This window comes from Parasteatoda tepidariorum, chromosome 2 (genome assembly GCF_982258835.1).
Source record: "Parasteatoda tepidariorum strain Cologne lab strain chromosome 2, Ptep-v5.0, whole genome shotgun sequence".
NCBI lineage: Eukaryota > Metazoa > Arthropoda > Arachnida > Araneae > Theridiidae > Parasteatoda > Parasteatoda tepidariorum.
Window position 1 is genome coordinate 59,181,753 of NC_141756.1, and position 22,683 is coordinate 59,204,435.

The 22,683-nt window shown below is 31.7% G+C and overlaps 1 protein-coding gene across 2 annotated transcripts in view; it reads right to left on the reverse strand.

The window, feature by feature from the left end:
- Window positions 1-22,683, reverse strand: part of LOC107446306 (protein c-ets-1-A) — a 188,835-nt gene that overhangs the window by 128,882 nt on the left and 37,270 nt on the right. For both annotated transcript variants that reach the window (XM_021145115.4, XM_021145116.4), the window contains one exon: window positions 14,914-15,082. In XM_021145115.4, coding sequence (XP_021000774.1) covers window positions 14,914-15,082 — 169 coding nt within the window. The remainder of the gene's footprint in view (window positions 1-14,913; window positions 15,083-22,683) is intronic.

Sequence of the window (22,683 nt, forward strand, 5' to 3'; positions counted from 1 at the left end):
CTCTAAAGCATGTTTTCAAAAGGTGATCAGCGGTCGTGGCTTACAATCGAGGTTGCCCGTGGCAAAAAATGCAACAGAATGCTATCGAGGATTAGTGGAAGCCTTTGGAGCAAATGCTTTACCATATAGGACAGTAGCACGATGGATTCAAGCATCTCGTCTTTTTTCGTCATTAAGCCTTTTTACAACATGCTTTAGAGCGATGGAAACGAAACTCCTCACTTTAACGCCACGCAACAACTACCCTTCTAAGCAAATCGACTGTTTTTTGCACTCTACACATCGACAACAGCGCCACCTCACCGCACCCATACCCTATTTACGCATGCGCGCCTTTTTGTGAGTTTCAAGGTTAAGTTGCCACTATTTAATTTACAACCCTCGTATTTATGGATTTTAAAACTATTTTTCGAAGGCTCTGTTGTCGCATGAAATGATCTTCTTTTGCAAATAATATGCTATTTTCATAATTGATGTGAGCTTGCAACGGTTACTCTTGACTGTTAGATAGTAATCACTATTTTTCAGGGTATAACTTTCGTTCTTTTCTTTTCTTATTTGAACAATCGCACATTTGCTAATTAACTATTATTTATTATTTTTTAAATACAAGCAAATTACTAAAAACTATATAAAAAGCTTGAAAAAAAAAGGAAAACTGAACAATTCAATTTACGTAAATTTTACTTTCCATGTCATTGCATTCAAAGTTCATTGTAAAAATTAATTGTCTAAAAATTAATTGGTTAACCCCGCTTTCTTCCTCTTCAAAGCATGGCCTATTTTCGTTTCATATTTGAATGTTTTCCTTTACACTAACTAATTTTTATTCTTTTTAAATGTAAGAAAAATAATTACCAAAAAACTCAACAAAAATAAATAAATAAATAATAATAATAATAAATAAAATTAAAAAAACAAGCAATAAAATAAATAAACAGTTTATTTTCATTCTACATTTGAATTCATCTCCCCCCCCCCCAGTAATTTCTATTCTTTTTATTTTAAGTACAAAAATGAATAAATAAACTACTACTAAGAACTCTAAATAAAAATAAAGGAAAAGTGAAAAAATACAGCTTGCGTAAATATGTTTACTTTCAAAATTTATTAACGAAATCAATTGCCTTAAGATTAATTGGTTAACCCAGCTTTCTTCAAAGCATAGCTTATTTTCGTTTTTCATTTGAATGTTTCCCTTTCTACTAAGTAATTTTTAATTATTTTAATAAAAAAATTAATGAAAACAAATTAAAAAATTAATTAATAAATCAATAAAAATCACAATAATAATTATTAAGAACTCAAAATAAATCAATTGAAATAAACAATAAAAGCGAACTAACCAGTTTCCGTAAATATGTTTGCTTTCGATGCCATTGCTTCTAAAAATCATTTACGAAATTAATTGCCTTAAAATTAATAATTTACAAATTACCCATAGAGTACCACCATACCAAAAAGAACATTTTTTGTTTGTTTCTTACTCGAATATTCGTCCCTCTTCTAAATAATAGTTGCCCTTCTACTATTATTTTATTAATTAATTTATTTCTAAATGCCTGAAAACCACTAAAAATTTTTGGTGAAAAAAACGAATAATTTAGCTAATGAAAAAACAATTATTTTCGACGTAGTGCTTCAATATCAGGGAAATAATAACATTTCTATTTCACATATTCATTTAACGTGCATTACAAAAAAAAATTATACTTAATATCATATGATATAAATTACGTTTAAAAACGAAACAATACTTTTATGTCCTAGCAATATTATTTTTTTCTTTTTTTAAAAAAAAAAGGTCGACAATTGAAAAGTTAATGTAGTGAAAAATGAAATATAACAAAAGAAAACGGACGCCATTTTGCCTTGAGAGAGTAAAAAAGAAATGGTCAACGCCCACTTCTGCAGATTGGATCGTACACCAGCCCACGCACTACGAGAAAAGGGATCTTATGAATGAATCGTTGGATTTCAAACAGCTGTCGACCTTGACTCTCGGTACTCGCTTTTTTTTTATCACTCTCTTTTATTAAGTTTTTTTTCTTCCTTCTTGTCTTTACAGTCTTGTTTCTTTTCATATCTTTCTTGTTTTTAGGCTCCCCACCTACCCTGCTAACTCTGTTAATTTGTCTAAATAGATGAAATATTTCAATTTCCACACAGAAATGAATTGCAGCTTTCAAGAAATGCCATAGCTCCAACTAATGGCATTGAAAATAATAATATTAATGCCCAAGTAATTATAAATAGGAAAGTTTTTTTTATCAGTTTAAAAAGGTTAAGTGTTGATTTCTTTTTTCATATTTTAAAAAATACTTAAAAGTTTCTGCTAACACAATGGTCGGCAAACTTATTAGCCAAGGAGCCAAATATGAACATTACAATAATTTTTAAAAAAATTGGGAGCCAAATCTGCTTGTTTAGTAAACTTTTATTACACTAAATAAGTAGTACACTAAATAAAACTAAATTTCATACTTAATAAATATTTATTAATGCGAACAATGTGCTTGCATCTCCTTTATACTTTATAACCGTCGTTGAACAGCAGACCCAATTTCATGGGTTTACAACTACTTACGTTCAACTCCGTAGCCTTGTAATTTTGAACCAATCCAGAAGACAAGGAAACTCCTGGATCAGTACCCCCAGAGGTATTGATTTGTTGTGGGAACATGGAGGACTTTGAGACTCGACAGATTTAACGTGCATCAGTCACCATTTACTACACGGGGAGTCTTCGGCCGGCGAGGATCGAACCCACGATCTCTTGGATATGGGCCCAGCGCCCTACCGACCAGGCTATCCCGGCCCGCTTGCATCTCCTTGGAAAGTTTGAGTAAGTCAGGTTTGTATGTTGTTGTTTTTAATTTTAAGCCAATTTGTACCCCCACTACTTTAGAAAAAGTATGCGCGCATGCTTGTGGTACCTTTGTATCACACCGGAGTACCCCGAAAACATACGAACAATTTCAGCCGGTAGCTTGTACATGGTTTGTGTTTACGTTTACGAAAACTAATAAAATTAAATTCGATGTTCGTTACGTATTTTTACAACAATATACCTATCTATCTTTTAACTTAAAAAAAAAATTATACATGTTCTCGATTTATAGAAGAATTTTAATTTATCAAAATAAGATGTAATTTTTTTCTTACTAATTTTTTTTTAATGGAAATATTATTGCGCCTTCCGTGGATATTTGCGCCCGAGCCGCACTTAAGGAGCCAAAGAGCCACATGCGGCTCTGGAGCCGCACTTCGCCGACCACTGTGCTAACAGATACAGAAAGTATAGCTGAGATTCATGGTGATTTACCCAGGACCATAAACTCAGAGTTGGAAATAATTTTGAAAAAATTCGAAAAATTTGTTCGCCTTCGACTCGGGCTTATGACCGTCGTTGAACAGCCGACCCAATTTTTGGGCTTACGTCTACTAATGTTCAACTCCGTAGCCTTGTAATTTTGAACCCAATCCAGAATACGAGGGAACTCCTGGATCAAGTATTGGAAGGACTTTTTGATGGAACTAACCCGCATTTGCGTTACATCGAGAGGAAGACCACGAGAACCTTCCACGGTTATCCTGACAGCAAAGGGACTCTCATCCATGATCCGTCTACCATTGAGGATATTCCACGTCAGCACTGTGGTCAGTGCAAGCCGGATGCGGATTGTTTTCGCTGGACGTTTACGCTTTGTGAAAAAAAGAAGTGCGCGAATATAAATATCAGTGCAATAATCATTAACAAATTGTTAACTTTTATTTATTTATTGACAAACAATCATAAAAGCATTAGTTATTTTTAGGTGGATGTCATTTTTGCTTGATCATTACATTTTATGTTAAAAAAAAAACTACTTTATACATTGCTTTTGAATTTAAGTAATTTAGAACATGATATATATAACTTAAGTAATATAAAACACAGTTCCCTCGAAATGTTTGACAGTTTTGATCTATTCACATAGGTGTAGCGTAGTGAGGGGGGGGGGACAATTTTTGTTTTTAGAAAACTAATCGTCTGTTTTAAGTTTTATGCATGAAAATGTTAACTTTATGATCTTCAAAGGTATTTATTTCGATCATTTAAAGAAAAATTTCAATTCAGTAAACATACGAGCAAAGAAGAGGGATGTTTTAAATTTTTTAATCGCATTTTTCTTGTTATTTTTTTTTTAACCTAACCATTTGACTTGTATTTATAAAAGTTTTACTTAATATCCTACGAAATAAATCACCTTATAGTTCAGAATACTTTTATTTTTTAATCGCATTTTCCCCATTTTTTCAAATGCAAACAACTCGACTCTTACTAATTATTAGTACATTTTTATTCTTTATAGTATTCTTTCTATTTTATTTCTAGCCTAATAAATTGACTCGTACTAATTATTACCTCATAACTCAGAATATTTAATCGCATCATTTCCAAGTTTTTTAAACTCTACAACCCGTACAGATTATTATCTCATAGTTCAGAGATACTTTAAATTCCTTTTTTTTAAAACCTTCGCACACCTTATTGGAATAATTCTAGGGCTGTTAATTAAAAAACATTTAATTCGGGGATTAATTAATAAATTGTTAACAGTTTAAGTTAAAATGTATAAAAGTTTTCTAATACACCTGAAGAAGAAAAAAATATGGTGGCTTAAGTAATTCCGCAATATGAGGTAACTTAAATCAAATAAAAGTAACTACTCAGACATTTTAAAACAGTTTCAATATGGAGACTCCATACAGAAAAAAATCTGTTAAATTTAAAGAAAAAAAAACTGCCAGTAAAAAAACGTTTATTTCACAGAAAAATACTGTTATTTAAAAACGGACGCCAATTTTTTAAGTCGATGAGTAGTATTATAATTTTTTACTAAAAGAAACCTATTATTTTATCATACAAAAAAAAGAACTCTATAAGATAAAAATATCAGCAATGTGGTCGGCATGAGCACGGGGTAGAATTCACGGGGCATGAGGTCAGCGCCGGGATTCGAATCCGGGTCACTTCGTTGGGTGGCTCTTGAACCAGGGTTTTCTAGTTATTGGTTAAAAAGAAAATTTTTAAACCCTTAAAAGTTTTATTGAGATCCTATTTAAGGGTAAAAACATTTAAAACAATATCGGCCCACCCTTATAAAAATGTCTGGCAGTTAAACTTCACCAAACAATTACATCTAATGGCAAATAATAATCAGGTCGAGTATTAATTCGATAATGAAGACAAATCGCAATTTTATTTATATGTAGTTCAAAATTATTAAATAATTTCTGAAAAGAGCAAATATATAAAATAATCATAAAATGATTTGAAAAAAGATAATGTTATATTAGGATAAGCAAAACTGCATGGCAAAAACTAGAATTTGAATAGACAGTTTTAATCTGTTTATAATTGAAATGAAAAAAAACCGTTTTATGAAAAACAGCTTTAAATCGTCAAATCGTTTTTTTTGTAGCGAGAGGGTTAACGATTAAAAACAGAAAAAAATCTGTATATATCGTTTGACATTTTTCTTTTCAGTAAAATTTTTTTTTCTTCTGTAGAATTTACAGTTATTTTTAACAGTGTAACCTAATTGAACTTAAAAAATCTAGAATTATGTGCCTATATGATATTTTATTTGTAGTATTATTATTAGTAAAGATAAAAGTAAACGTTGTTATAATAAAAGAAAGGTAAGACCTTCAATCGAGATCTGATTTCTTTTCCCTTTCGATTTTTCAGTATCGATGATTTCATCTCTAGTTTCCTGTTTCCTGTAACTGGATTTTTCGTTTTAGTTCCGCTTTCACAATGAAACAATTGGTAACTTCTTTTTACAACAAATATTACAGATAATTGTTGATTTTTAAGACAAAACTACTTTTCATAATTTTTATACTTTCTTAACTTATCAAATTTTTTTAGGGAATTAAAACTGTAACCTTAACCTGATTCAATTAAAATTATTTCTATCATTACTTGTATAGCATTGTGATGTAAATTACAAATTTCACTATCACACAATGGATTAAAAACATTTGTTTAACGGTATTTTTTCGTATTCATTCGATGCAAAATAAAAACGTTTGGATTTAAAATAAAATAATTTTAACTTTTAAATACACTGCCTTTTCTTCAGCGTTTGACGCATTCATTAAAATTACACAGGGGCGGATCTACTTAAGGGCTTTTTGGGCTGCAGCCCAGGGCCCCGTGGATACAAAGGGCCCCAGTCCCCATTGAAAACAATAGGTGATATTTTGAATTAAAAAAAATATCTAATATTAAAAAAAAACTTGGTCAGTGTATTTTTTTGCGTCTATTACGGGAGACTTCCCGCCGCGCCGCTTAACGCCCGACGTAATTTTGTTTCTCTCCCCCCCCCCGCATTTCTGTTCTCGTCGTCAAAGTGACAAACTTGTTTAGTTTACTAATAAATGATAACTCAAAAGTTATAAAGACCTTTATCTTATTTTACTTATAATTGAAAGTACATAATCAGTATAAGAAAAGATTTCCTGCTCTAAGTTGGTAAGTAAAAAAAATTATAAATCATGCTTTTTTTCGTTTTTAATGTATTTTTTTAATGCTAAATGAACTTTTTAATCGATTTTTAATGATAATTTGTGAATTACTGCTCTCATTATTGTGACAATCATTATTGTAGTGCAAAAAATATGCACTCATTAGTGTAGGGCAAAAAATATACGTTTTCTTTTCTACTTAGACCCATAGGTGGGAACTGTTAAATCGTGAAACAAAACTCAAATTTACGTTAAAAAGTTTAAGCCAGACCAGATGGTCTTGTCACTATGATGCTGTCAAAGCTTTGAAAAATAATTATGATGACAGTATGAAAATTTTTGAAAGTTTCAGCTAAAATGAGGATGAGAAAGTTGATTTCCGGAAAGAGGTATGAAATTTATTCAATAAAATGGCGAAACTCGAAAGTACAATTTTAATTATTTTTTGGGAAGAAATTTTGGGGAGACTTAATTTTGTTAATAAAAAAATACAGAGCCCTGATTTAGATATTTGTGAAGGTAACAAGTTAATTGCGTCATTTAAAGACTTTGTGAACAACATAAGGCACCAATCAGATCAGAAGCTAAAGGAATACGAAGAGAAAGCTAAAAAATTAAGTACTAGTCTGGGAATGGACTACAATGACATAAACAAGAGACGCATTACTCCAAAATTTTCAGATAAGTCTACAGATAAATTCTCAGTATACGGGGCAGAAAAATTTAAAAGAGACACGCTAAACGTTGCGTTGGATAAGCTGATTATGGATTTAAATAAAAGGAGCCAAGTCTATGAGATGTATAGCAAGAAATTCAAATTTTCAATGGATTTGCAAGACAAAAGTATGGAAAACATGGATCTGGAAAGTGTACGTAATATTGTTGATTATTATCCAGATGACGTAGACGAGCATTTAGTAAATGAGTGCATTCAGTTAAAATCTTATTTACTTCAGTCTAAGCCAGAGTCTTACACCTCTTGCAGTGAAATTTTTATGCTAATTTATGAAAAGAAACTTATTGATGCTTTCCCAAATTGCTATACTATCTTAAAGATTTTTTTAACGTTGCCAATCACTAGCTGCGAAGCTGAGGGCCCTTTCTCCAGGATGTCATATATAGAAAACAAATATAGGACAACAATGTTGAACCATCGACTAAACCATTTATCAGTTCTTTCCATAAATTGTGATTTAACGAAGGACTTACAATGTGATGAGCAAATAAAGGAATTTGCAGCACAAAAATGCAGAAAGGTTGCTTTATAATTTATACAATAAAACTACACATAACCTGTCAATTTCTTTTGCAATAATGTTGTGCAGTTGCTGTTTGTATATACAAATAGAAATAAATAAATAAATAAAAAATTTTATTGTCCTATTTTTTTCTATATACTTATCTACATCACTATAGAAAACAGTTTTTTGACAAAATGGCTATTAGGGCCCCTAAGTAGATTCAGCCCAGGGCCCCACAAATTCACTATCCGCCCATGAAATTACAAAATAATTATAATAATGATAATAATATTAAGGATAATAATAAGATTAATGATAATAATAATGATGATAATAATAACTCTAAGAATGGCTATGTATAAGATTAGAAAACGGTAAGTTACACTTGGAGAATTAAGAGCTCAAAGTGTTTTGTAAAGAACTAGTATCTTCCTTTTATCAGTTTTGATAGGATTTAACTAGTACTTGAAAATTAAGTTTAAAGTTGAAAATATGAGAAATAAATTAAATGCATTCTTTTTTTTTTTTTTTTTTTTTTTTTTGGTAAAACACATTTCAACTTCTGACAACCCAAAAAAATCTAGATATAAATTGAAATAGGTGATGTATCGATATATAAATATCGATATTTTGTGATTACGATGAAATATACTCTTTCGATGCATCATAAATACCCAAGTCGTGTGCTAAATATCGAATACACATTTATTATTGATTACGATTTATATCGAAAGTGGCTATGTTGCAAACAGTATCGATAATGACACCTTACAAACAAGATTGTATCATGATTGTTATCTTTAACGATAATTATTGATCGATATCCTTTCATTATTTTTACAAGAATTGCGTAGAAAAATTATTGACAAATATTAAAATAATGCGAATTAATAAAATTTTATCAGCGTCATTGAACAGCCAGTTCAATTCTGAGTTTATGACTACCAATGTTCAACTCTGTAGCCTCTTAATTTTGAACCTAATCCAGAAGAGAAGGGAACTCCTGGATCAAGTATTAGAAGAAATTTGCCTTCGTGGAGGACTTTTTAATGGAACTAACCCGCATTTGCGTTACATGGTGAGGAAAACCACGGAAACCTACCGTGGTTAGTCTGATGGCCTGGAGACTAACCCATGATCCATCTACCACTCAGGATATTTTACGTCAGCACTGTGGTCGATGCAAGCGGGGTACGGAATTCGTATCGACCAGGAATCACTGGGATTCGAACCCGGTTCACCTTATTGGGTGGCGAGCGTTCTATCTCCTGATCCGTCCCGGCTCAAATAAGTTAAATTTTATTTTATATTATAACCGTCGTTGAACAGCCAACCCATCTTTGAGTTTACGACTACTAACTCCATAGCCTTGTGATTTTTGAACCAATCCAGAAGACAGGGAAACTCCTGGATCAGTACCCCCAGAGATAAGATTTGTTATGAGAACATGGAGGACTCTGTGACTCGACAGATTTCACGTGCATCAGTCACCATTTACTACACGGGGAGTCTTCGGCGGCGGGGAACGAACCCACGACCTATTGGACATGGGTCCAGTGCCCACCCAACCAGGCTATCCCAAATTAGTTATATTGTAAATAAATTGATATCTACCGTGCAATATTGATCTTATTTGATAATGTGTTTCAAAGAAAACAGACTAATCCGCACAACTGAAATAACTCATCCTTTCACAACATTCTATCGTATAGCATAAATGTTATTTTAAATATATATTTATCATGGTAACTATAGAAATGTATAAAGACGTTAAGAGCGATGAATCAAAATTTCTTAATAAAAAGAAATTACGACCATGAGCACATTTCTCATCGTTAAATAACCACAATAAATTTCTCCTTGAATTTCGACAGTAAATAAAAAATTCCTTTCTGATTCAAAAAGTGCCACTAATCAAATTCCGTGTTCCAATGTTATAAAATGTTCTACGTCATTCAAAAATTCACATTTTTCTTCCAAATAACAAAGAAGTTAAGATTTATCACTTTTAAGCAAAAGTTTTGTCCGTATTAAGTCGCGTATGAGTTTTAAGTAAACATTTAAAAAGTAATATAAATCGTAAGTTATAATAAATGGGACAATGAAATAAATTGAGGAAAATTGAAAACAAAGAAGAAAAATTATTGGTATATTAACTTTCTCAATTTTAGAGTGCAGGCGTTTATTCATTTAAAAATATTTTAGTATTTCTCCGGTAAGCTTTTTATTCCTCTCATAGTTCAAAATGTGTCTTTTTTCAAAGATAGATACAGCTCAAAGCGCGCGTTTGCGAAAATGGACTCAGCTTAAAAGGCGTGTTTACGAAAATGGACACAGCTTAAAAGGCGTGTTTACGAAAATGGACACAGCGTTTACGAAAATGGACACAGCTTAAAATGCATGTTTACGAAAATGGATTCAGCTTAAAATGCGTGTTTACGAAAACGAACACAGCTTAAAATGCGTGTTTACGAAAATGGACACAGCTTAAAATGCATGTTTACGAAAATGGACTCAGCTTAAAATGCGTGTTAACGAAAATGAACACAGCTTAAAATGCGTGTTTACGAAAATGGACACTGCTCAAAATGGGTGTTTAAGTAAATGTAGACAGCTCGAAACGCGTATTAACATAAATTGTCATAGCTCACACATGCGTGTTCTAGAAAATGAACATAGCTTTTGATTACGCTTGTTAAACTACTCTTATGAGTATTTAAGGAATAAACGATTGTCTATTTGTATAAATCCTTTGGTACATTTTATTAAAGTAGTCTTTTCAGTTGTTTGTGCAAGGTTGCTAAGGTCCAATAAATTGACAATAGTGGTAGTAAATTCACGTTGTTGTATTTTTATTTTTAAACTTATATTTTGTTTATATTTTTAAAACTCACTTTTCTCTCAGAGTTCTGATTACAAAGATTTCGTTTGAAAAGTTACACTGTGATATACCTAGCCACCCAATTCCAAATTTTGCTGTGTCCATTTTCTTAGGCACGCATTTTTTATTGTGTACAAACACGCATTTCGAGCTGAGACCATTTTCGTAAACACGCATTTTGAGTCGTCCCCTTCTATTGCGTAAAACGCTAATACGTATATGTACACATAGGTCAGAAAACAAATGAAATTTCTTTTCTCGCATTGGCAACAAGGAGCTGGGAAAAAAAACTGAGCTATTAGCTGAACAGAAATGAGAAGTTAAAAGCAGATAGTAAATCTCAACTATTACTTTTCTTTCAATTATTCGTATTAGTTTACGAAAAATAAGTAATAATTAGAGATTGGCTTTAGTTTTTATGATGCTTAGGAATTCACGGCGTTGATAAAGTTGTTTTAATAATAATAAAAGAAAAGAAAAAAAAACAGAACAGATTACTGGCAATCGGTATGCCATATGTATTTATAGGTTCAACCTAAATTTTGTTTCACACCAGGAATAATACCCTTATTTTCACATTCTTTACAATTACGTTTTTTTCTCTTTTATTTTCATTTTCTAACCTTTTTCTTTAATTTTAATACATTTAAGGATAATATGAAGGATATGAAAATCGTATCACTCTCAAGCTAAAAATTTAGAATTGTCTAAGCAGGGAAATATTATGAATTATTTGTCCCAATTTTAATTTTCAAGTAATATTGATATGTATGTATATTAAATCATACTGCATATAAATAGTTTTATAAGATATGTTGCTTATATATTTAGAAAGTAAATTGAAAATTACTAAAAACAAATTCTGCCTTAAACTATTTTGCACCAATCCTACTTTTAAAATGTTTGCATTGTGGGGAAACTATTTATAAATTTTGGTAAACGAACGATTTGTTAAATGTTGCGCATGTATAAGGAAATGTAAAGGGGGAAAAAAAAGAAAAAAACATACAAATAACGATGTATTTTTACCGTTCCGTTTACAAAACTATTTTCTGGATTCAAATTTATGAATGTATATTCAGAAAAATAATATTCTAGTATAATATAATATTCTAGTATAATATAATATTCTAGTATAATATAATATTCTAGTATAATATAATATTCTAGTATAATATAACATTCTAGTATAATATAATATTCCAGATACAATAAAAAATATACTATATTTGAGTCAGTGAGAAAGAAAAAAGACTTAATGAACCAAACGCTTAATACGTGTGGTCTTTGATAATTTAAAAAATAATTTATATTAATTAAAAAAATAAATAGCCTTTGAAAATTTTTAAGGCACATTCAAAGCTTTACCAAAGGGATCATGGGAAAGAAAAAATTCAAAAGAATTCTATATGTTCATGCATAAAATCATTTCACTTCAAATATCAACAATTACTTCAGAATTAAACTCTAACTTAGCAACAATTAAGAATGTTTCAATATTTAAAGAAATGCGAATGATGAAAATGTATGTAATCGGTGTATGGTAGGTTGGCAAAAGCACAGGATCTCCACTTGGTCACTTGAGCACAAAAGGCTGGGCCATGTGTGACCTCTTGATCGTTAAAGTGCCTCGTACATCGTAATAGACAGAGCGAATCGCCCGCAATCACCACATTCGATGACAATTAAGAAGGGGTCCAAGCATCGATGGCGCACGCATGCGCAGAGATTTAATCGAATTAGCCCTGCCTGTTTGATAAAGTCAATTAGAGTCGCCAATTTTCATGGACTTGTGTAAACGTGAATTGAGTTTTTCTAACGCCAGATGTACAAAGGTGGGCGCATTCTTGGAGATAAAGATCGCCAAGTATGCAAACCATGGCTTATCTCTTTTATTAAGTTTACGTATTATGCTGATTATGGGGTATTAAAGGTTACGAATCACTGAAATTGAAGGTGAGGGGTTTAGAGAAGGCTAAAGATATAAGGTGTCAGAGGCATTAACCTATTCAGGGTTCAGGGTTGGACAAGTGTGCTGAACTATAAGCCTCTCAGTTGTTACTGTATTACATCAGTTAAGTGACATATGAATTTGTCTGACCGGATGTTCAGAAACCAGATTATGAAAGCTCAAAAAGAAGCTTATCAAAAACCACCAGGAGAATATTTTCGTTTAGCTATTTGATGTATGTAGAATTTATCAAATGGGTTAACTTGAGATGTTTGAAAATTCATGGAACGCCAACCACCTGCATATTACTTTTTTTTTTTTAAATAAAATTAATGTTTAGCCACGATGGCATAGTAGTATAGGCGCTGAATAGTCATTATGGAAGAATGAGATTCTCTTCTTGGTGGCTGAAGCTCAACCAGCTTTAAATAGAGAAATACCAGCTTGTTTGGGAAGTGAAAACGACCTGTGCTCTATGATGACCACAATGCCATCATCATGACCGTTGGTCACGAGAGTTGCGAAGCCATAACCTTCATGATTCCCCTGACCTCCAACGGTCTGCCATTGGTTTGTTTGACTCAAATAGAACATTTTCGCATAAAGATGTGTGGGCCCACCCCCATTAACGAGTTTTGCTTCAATTTCAAATATTAAACACAAGACATAAACACAACTGTCAGCCATACTTTGCATTTTAAACTTTTTGCAGAGAAAACAGAAAGCTATAGAAAATAAAAGGACAGTTGGATGATGCTGTGAAACTGCTAAATCTCTCTATTCACGTTTTTCAGGCGTTATGTTTTTTCCGTTAAGTACCGCCACACATAAAGTACATAAATTTATTTAAACTAACGAAAGTTCTATCTAGGTCCTTTCATGCTCTGAATTAAGTGTAATTGCAGTTATGGAAAACCAACTTGAAAGGATAAGTTTCAAACTATTTAAGTACTAATATGCTCAACAAAGCTCAAATGCTAAGCTGCAAAGCTAATATGCTCAACTTTGATTTATTTTTTCTATTTTGTTGGCTTTTATATTAATCACTGCATTTTTTGTAATTACAGAGAAACAATTATCTATTTGGGTTCAATAATTACAGCAAATTACGATAAATCAATTGTCATCGCGAATAGGTTAACTGCGGAAAATATGGCATATTGCTGTATTCAAACACTGTTAAAATCTATTATGCCCACTAAATTTTAACAATGTTTGAATACACCAATCAACTTTATTTGCCGCAGTTAACATCATGCAATAGTCACTTAATTATTGTATGAAGTTTACCATTAAATATTATTGGATACTAAGGATACTTTGTATAAGGTTCTTCTCAACTTTGTGCTTCATTCGTAAGTGAATCCTGGACTTATGTGGGAAAAAAAAGATCGTTTTTTAATATGGGAATGGAAGATCCTGAAATTCATTTTTGCACTACCTCAATGATAAAAGAGTATAAGTATGGGGTATTAGAAACAATTTGGAAATTATGAAAATTCGTGAATACATTAACTATTGCAACCGGAAATTGAAGTGTGTGTGTGTCACATTTAGCTGAAGTGTGCTAATAGAAATATGAAAAACGTCTTCGATTCAAAACCTGGTAGCTCCATTTCATGCGGAAGAGCAAGGGGATGATGGTTGGAAGACTTGAATAAGATAAAAAACTAAGAGCTAGAAATCTGAGCACCAAAATAGGGAAGAATAGGGGCAAGTTCAAGTCCTCAAAAGTCAATGAATAGTAATAATTTAATACAAATCCACAGTTTTAATAAATTTTTGATGAAATTTGGAACACTGATAGTTCGAAGCACGAGGGAAAATCACTGGTGAAAACATAACGTTTCACTTCGAACCGTTTAAGTGGAATGCGCTTGATACAGATTATATTCCTCAAAAATATTATGAGCATGCTTCCGAAATAATATAATTAATAGCTATGAAAACTGCATCTTCATGACTAAAGATAACTTAGAGCCGTGATAGCTCAGGGGATAGAGCATTAGCCTTCCAATTAGGTGAACCGGGTTCGAATCCCAGCGGTTACTGGTCGATATGAATCCACATCCGGCTTGCACCGACCACAGTGCTAATTTGAAATATCTTCAGTGGTAGGCGGATGATGGGTTAGAGTTCCTTTGTCGTCAGGCTAGCTGTGGGAGGTTCTTGTGCTCTTCCTCTCCATGTAACTCAAATGCGGGTTACTTCCTTCAAAAAGTCCTCCACGAAGGCAAATTTCTCCCAATACTTGATCCAGGAGGACCCTTGTCTTCTGGATTGGGTTCAAAATTACAAGGTTAAAATTAAAGATAACTTACCGAGTGAGTTTTCTTCCGAGAGATCGCTTAGAGACGGCACCTTTTGAATAGATCTCTGAAGTTCATCACAGGATTCATCAAAGATTTCTTTCTTTATAGCGTCCAGAGGAATCATCACTTGTGAATGCTGTTCACCAGGGACACTCGAAAAATCCATCTTATCTCTCATCTAAAGTAAAACAAACACGTATATTTTTGTTAATACTATATTTATTAAGTATAAACACTAAAATTTATTAGAAATTTGAAAAAATAGAACAATAGAATCGTAGAAAAAAAAACATGATTTGAGTATTGGTATTTAAATTATAAAATTTTTAACATAATTTGATATGAATTTGATTGTATACAAGAGGTGTAAATATGAAGTTAGGTGGTATTACAATCTTCTTCTAATCTATACTATACATAAAAATGGTTTAACGTAATTAATATCTGTACTTTAAACCATAGAGCATGGAGTCAATTCTTAATAGGATTTTAAATTACAATTTTTTCCAAGTAAGAATATAGCATATTGTAATCACGTGTAAGAAGTATGATAAAATGGCCACCATATACCATATAAAAATTGCAACAAATCTGAACGATTTAATTGTTCAAAAACCTTAAAATTTTTAATCGTGCATAGGAAAGTCCCGCATCGTTTGTTGCGTTAGAATGTAAATGTTGGAAATCTTAAGCATACTACTGTTTGTTAGTTGCAGCAAAATTGTGGGGAGGGGGGGGGGTGCGTAAGGGAAATATTACTGTAAGATTTGATAGAATATCTTAGTAAACATGGAAGGAAAACGTGAACTTTGACTAACAATTTTATTTTATGTTTTATAAGCGATGACCATCAATATTCAAATCCGTAGCCTTATAATTTTTAACCCTACCCAGAAGTCAAGGAAACTCCTGGTTTAAGCACTGAGACAGACTATCCTTCGTGGACTACCCGTCGTATTATCTTGATAGAACTAAGCCGTATTTGCGTAATACGGAGATAAGAAAAAATCTCCAATTATTTGTTTGCATTTTGATTGTTTGAAAATATTTTTTTTTTAACATTTGAAACTTCATGGTTTACTTTAGATATGTCTGAATTCACTTCTCTCCTAACTTTAAATTTTAATGCACCAATCGAGATAAACAGAATTTCGATGAAAAGTAGGTTTCTCCCGTCGAATTGTTCCCTTTTCAGACGCTATTTTGCATAGAGCAAGAGATGGCACCTTACTAACAGCAGTTGGAGTGTTTAATAAGTTTCAGCTACTCAGCAAAAAAATGCTATGAGGTTGATGCAATTTTGCTTACACATAATGCAGTTTTCTAACAGATTCGAAAACGATAAAAGTACAGTGATATTTTACAATTTTGATTCCACATTCAAAGAATATGCAATATATACATTAGCAAAAACTTATTTACTAATCAAGCATATAATTCTGCACACTTTGTTTTTATTACGATAAAAGTTTTTATAAGTTTAATTTTCCTATTTTTGTACACCGTAATGAATAAAAGATGAAAAGGATTATTTTTCTTCCTTAATTTTTTTAGGTGCTCAAATTGGAGAAATATTTCGCAATATACTAAATGACTTTACCTACAACAGATTTAGGAGTCACTTGCTGCGTACACTGTCAGAAATTTTGAGTCGAATCGAGCTACAATACCATTCAAATTTGTTGTACCATCAATACTGCACTATGTTAAACCACATTATCGAGCAAAACGTTTCAGTAACTTTGTACGATTGTGGATCAACGTTAAACCGTTTTTCTACCAACGTTTTACCGTTCAACGATCAGCATTTTTCTACCGTATTTGTTACCGCTAAAATTCAGAAATCAGTTATTCTGCAGATTATCTGGGTAATGTGCAGATTAAATATAGTGATCCGTTAAAGGGTCAAAATTTTTTTTTCATTTTGCAAATTACCTAGGTAATCTGCAATCTACTTAGATCTGTAGATAATAGGCATTCGTTAAAGGGAAAATAAGATCTCTGGAACAACAGCAACCTTTCTGTACACTAAATTAACATAACGTCGTGTATTTGTTTTTCACTGTTTAAACGATCAAGTTACCATAATGAAAGAATCAACACATTTGTTGATAGTGTCAATCAACGATTACTTCAAAAACTAAAATACAAAGAATCAAACGGCTTAAAATAATATCAAAATTAAGGAACTTAACATAATGTCATTTATTTATCTTTCAATATGTAAAGAATCAAGCCAATAAATACAATAGACTAATCAGCAAATTAGTCGAAAGACTTGATTCAGCACTTGAACTCTAGTTGGTCTGCAAACTAGCTGTAAATAATCTGCAGATCAAATAGGGTAGCATATGCACTCCGGATTTTTAGTCGGCCATCAGAATCGATTTTTTAACATGAAGTGTAATCTACACTCTAACTGATTGCACCATCAAAGCTCTCTAAAAAGAAAATAATTTAAATTTTTCATCCAGTTCATTTAATTTCTGGGCATTCTTTACATTTTAAATACTTTGATTATCTGCCCTAAAAGTAACACAAAGACACAAAATAAAAAGATATAAAATGTTAAAAATGCAACAGCAACTATGTGCAAACTCAAAGAAGTTTTCAAAAATCAGTTAAAGCCATTTTCCAATTTCGTCTAGCCATATTATATATTTTTTTTATATTCTTTCTGGAAACATTTCTTTTCATTCCTTAAAAAAATGACTCAAATTTATGTTGGTCATTAAAAACCAGACCTCAAAATATACTTATATTTGAAATACAAATGCTTTTTAAAAATGATACCTTTATGACAAAACTTTATAGCAACTAATAAAAGTTTCACTTTAATTGAAGCGATAAAAACAAAGACTACTTTTTGTGTGTCTGCCTTTTAAATCAAAATATAGATAATAAAAATAAATATACTAATAAAAGCCACTGAAAAATAATTCTCAGTTAAAAAAGACCATGAAATTTGCAGGGTATGGTCCATAAAGAAGTGCGTAGTTAGACAGAACTCGCATCTGCATATTCAAGGTCAAGGCCAGAGAGCTGCGTATAAATAGGATTATCAGCATCTAGAATCAGTTTTCGGACCAGAACAATGGGGAAAATTAAGGTGACCCATGGAAAAATCCCAGTAACTTACTTGTCTCCCCTTTCTGAGAGAGGATTTTAAGTCTACAGGGAAAATTGCTGCAGATTCCTGGAATGTGTTTCGATTAATAGTTTAATTTACAAACTCAAACCGGTAATGCAAATAAGACTAAAATTATACGTGTGCTGTTTTGTTTGGGTGCATTGTTTCTCTTTGTATTTTAAAACAAGACCTTTGTGGCGACAATTTAAAAGAACCGCAAGTCGCTAATTGAATATTTATGAAAGCTTCAGCATTATTAGAATTATATGATATCACAAAGTTGTATTTGTAGTCTTGTCAAAGACCCGTTAAAGTTATCTGATAAAGTTAGTCATATAAATATAATTGTATTTTTATGATGTGTAAATAAATTGTTTGTTTCTTCCGCCTAAGATAATAACAATCATTTTTTATATTTTATTCTGCATGATATTTCACTCATTTCAGACAGAATCGTTTGCTTTCTGTGTCTTGAATACATACGATAATTTAAATTTGGCACAGTATAGCAGATTCTGGCTCTTTTATTATCGAACAAAACATTAAATCCAATCCTAGTTTAGTCCTAGTTAATGGGGTTATAATTGAAATAAAATGAACTGAATAAAAACGAAAGCTTACAGCATTTATAATAATGAAATCATTTATAAGTAAAGAATTCCAGGCATGTAATGGGAGTCAAAACATCCACAATTGTGAGATCAGCAGCAGGATACGGTAACTGTGACCAGCATTACGTATCAGTTGCTCTTAATTCCTAGATAATTTGACACCATCAATCTGAAGATGACCGGGTCAACCACCACCGGAGACAGAACCCCGAATTTTCGCGCTTGAAATAATCATTTACCAATTGAAAATCGTAAGGTAATACAATGTTAACATTTATAAATATGTTCAAGATTTATAGTTATTTGAAGGACAGTTATTAGTTATATTTAGTTGATTCATGTTGATTTTAACTAACAGAATTCATAGCCTCTATCTCGCCTTAGAGTTCATCGTCTTATTTTTCTAATAATTTATTTATTTATAACCGGCTTTGATCATCCAATACATTAAATATCTTCTTTTTGTGAAGACGGATCCCAAGACCTACTCTGGAGATTTGAGCTTGTTTGTTTATTAATTTTTGTTAAGTTTTTTCTTCGTCAGTCTTAGTTTACCGTACCTTAAAAAAGCTCTTCAAAAATCTGACATATCGACTACAATATAGCTGATTACATCTCTTATCGTGTTATTAATCTCTACATTGTTCTTAATTTTTTATTTCTGCTATGGCCTTTTCGTATTCTAAAGCTCTTTCCTACCTTTTTTTCAGTATAACTCTAACTCTAAACCAAGTTCATAATCAATTAAGAACATGCAAACCATGTACTGCATGTGTCATCATTAACAATTACGAATGTATAAATCCTCTTTCTCGGAACCTATGTGACTCTTCTGAAGAAATTAGAGCTCCACGGAACAGCTTTTGCACTAGATAATATCACACTACACCGAAATCTATTATTGCCTTCATAGAAATCGTCATGTTTTTAACAAAAAAATGTCTTCTGAACAATTCTAGAATGCGGCTCGCCATTTTATTGTTCTAAGACTTTATTAATCCATTTTCCCCTTAAGTTTTAATGACATAATTTATTGATAAATTTAGTTAATCATCCGATACATCAAATATATTCTTTTTGTGAAGACGGGTCCCAAGACCTACTCTGAAGAATTTTGCTTGATTGTTTATTAATTTTTTAAAGTTTTTTTTCTAGTCAGTCTTAGTTTACCGTACCTTAAGAAAGCTCTTCAAAAATCTGAGATATCGACTACGTTTGGCACAATATAGCTCTTCTCGTGCTATTAATCTCTGCATTGTTCTTAATTTTTTTTTTCTTCTGCTATGGCCATTTCCTATTCTAAAGCTCTTTTCGTCCTTTTTTTAAGTATAACTCTTACTCTAGATGAAGTTCATAATCAATTAAGAACATGTAATCCATGTACTGCATGTGTCATCATTAACAATTACGAATGTATAAATCCTTCTTCTCGGAACCTTTGTGACTCTTCTAAAGAAATTAGAACTCCGCGGAACAGCTTTTGCACTAGATAATATCACACTACACCGAAATCTATTATTGTCTTCATAGAAATCGTCATGTTTTTAACAAAAAAATGTCTTCTGAACGATTTTAGAACGTGGCTCGCCATTTTATTGTTCTAAGACTTTATTAATCCATTTTCCCCTTAAGTTTTAATGACATAATTTATTGATAAATTTAGTTAAACATCCGATACATCAAATATATTCTTTTTGTGAAGACGGGTCCCAAGACCTACTCTGAAGAATTTTGCTTGATTGTTTATTAATTTTTTAAAGTTTTTTTTCTAGTCAGTCTTAGTTTACCGTACCTTAAGAAAGCTCTTCAAAAATCTGAGATATCGACTACGTTTGGCACAATATAGCTCTTCTCGTGCTATTAATCTCTGCATTGTTCTTAATTTTTTTTCTTCTTCTGCTATGGCCATTTCCTATTCTAAAGCTCTTTTCGTCCTTTTTTTAAGTATAACTCTTACTCTAGATGAAGTTCATAATCAATTAAGAACATGTAATCCATGTACTGCATGTGTCATCATTAACAATTACGAATGTATAAATCCTTCTTCTCGGAACCTTTGTGACTCTTCTCAAGAAATTAGAACTCCGCGGAACAGCTTTTGCACTAGATAATATCACACTACACCGAAATCTATTATTGTCTTCATAGAAATCGTCATGTTTTTAACAAAAAAATGTCTTCTGAACGATTTTAGAACGTGGCTCGCCATTTTATTGTTCTAAGACTTTATTAATCCATTTTCCCCTTAAGTTTTAATGACATTATTTATTGATAAATTTAGTTAAACATCCGATACATCAAATATATTCTTTTTGTGAAGACGGGTCCCAAGACCTACTCTGAAGAATTTTGCTTGATTGTTTATTAATTTTTTAAAGTTTTTTTTCTAGTCAGTCTTAGTTTACCGTACCTTAAGAAAGCTCTTCAAAAATCTGAGATATCGACTACGTTTGGCACAATATAGCTCTTCTCGTGCTATTAATCTCTGCATTGTTCTTAATTTTTTTTCTTCTTCTGCTATGGCCATTTCCTATTCTAAAGCTCTTTTCGTCCTTTTTTTAAGTATAACTCTTACTCTAGATGAAGTTCATAATCAATTAAGAACATGTAATCCATGTACTGCATGTGTCATCATTAACAATTACGAATGTATAAATCCTTCTTCTCGGAACCTTTGTGACTCTTCTCAAGAAATTAGAACTCCGCGGAACAGCTTTTGCACTAGATAATATCACACTACACCGAAATCTATTATTGTCTTCATAGAAATCGTCATGTTTTTAACAAAAAAATGTCTTCTGAACGATTTTAGAACGTGGCTCGCCATTTTATTGTTCTAAGACTTTATTAATCCATTTTCCCCTTAAGTTTTAATGACATTATTTATTGATAAATTTAGTTAAACATCCGATACATCAAATATATTCTTTTTGTGAAGACGGGTCCCAAGACCTACTCTGAAGAATTTTGCTTGATTGTTTATTAATTTTTTAAAGTTTTTTTTCTAGTCAGTCTTAGTTTACCGTACCTTAAGAAAGCTCTTCAAAAATCTGAGATATCGACTACGTTTGGCACAATATAGCTCTTCTCGTGCTATTAATCTCTGCATTGTTCTTAATTTTTTTTCTTCTTCTGCTATGGCCATTTCCTATTCTAAAGCTCTTTTCGTCCTTTTTTTAAGTATAACTCTTACTCTAGATGAAGTTCATAATCAATTAAGAACATGTAATCCATGTACTGCATGTGTCATCATTAACAATTACGAATGTATAAATCCTTCTTCTCGGAACCTTTGTGACTCTTCTCAAGAAATTAGAACTCCGCGGAACAGCTTTTGCACTAGATAATATCACACTACACCGAAATCTATTATTGTCTTCATAGAAATCGTCATGTTTTTAACAAAAAAATGTCTTCTGAACGATTTTAGAACGTGGCTCGCCATTTTATTGTTCTAAGACTTTATTAATCCATTTTCCCCTTAAGTTTTAATGACATAATTTATTGATAAATTTAGTTAAACATCCGATACATCAAATATATTCTTTTTGTGAAGACGGGTCCCAAGACCTACTCTGAAGAATTTTGCTTGATTGTTTATTAATTTTTTAAAGTTTTTTTTCTAGTCAGTCTTAGTTTACCGTACCTTAAGAAAGCTCTTCAAAAATCTGAGATATCGACTACGTTTGGCACAATATAGCTCTTCTCGTGCTATTAATCTCTGCATTGTTCTTAATTTTTTTTTTCTTCTGCTATGGCCATTTCCTATTCTAAAGCTCTTTTCGTCCTTTTTTTAAGTATAACTCTTACTCTAGATGAAGTTCATAATCAATTAAGAACATGTAATCCATGTACTGCATGTGTCATCATTAACAATTACGAATGTATAAATCCTTCTTCTCGGAACCTTTGTGACTCTTCTAAAGAAATTAGAACTCCGCGGAACAGCTTTTGCACTAGATAATATCACACTACACCGAAATCTATTATTGTCTTCATAGAAATCGTCATGTTTTTAACAAAAAAATGTCTTCTGAA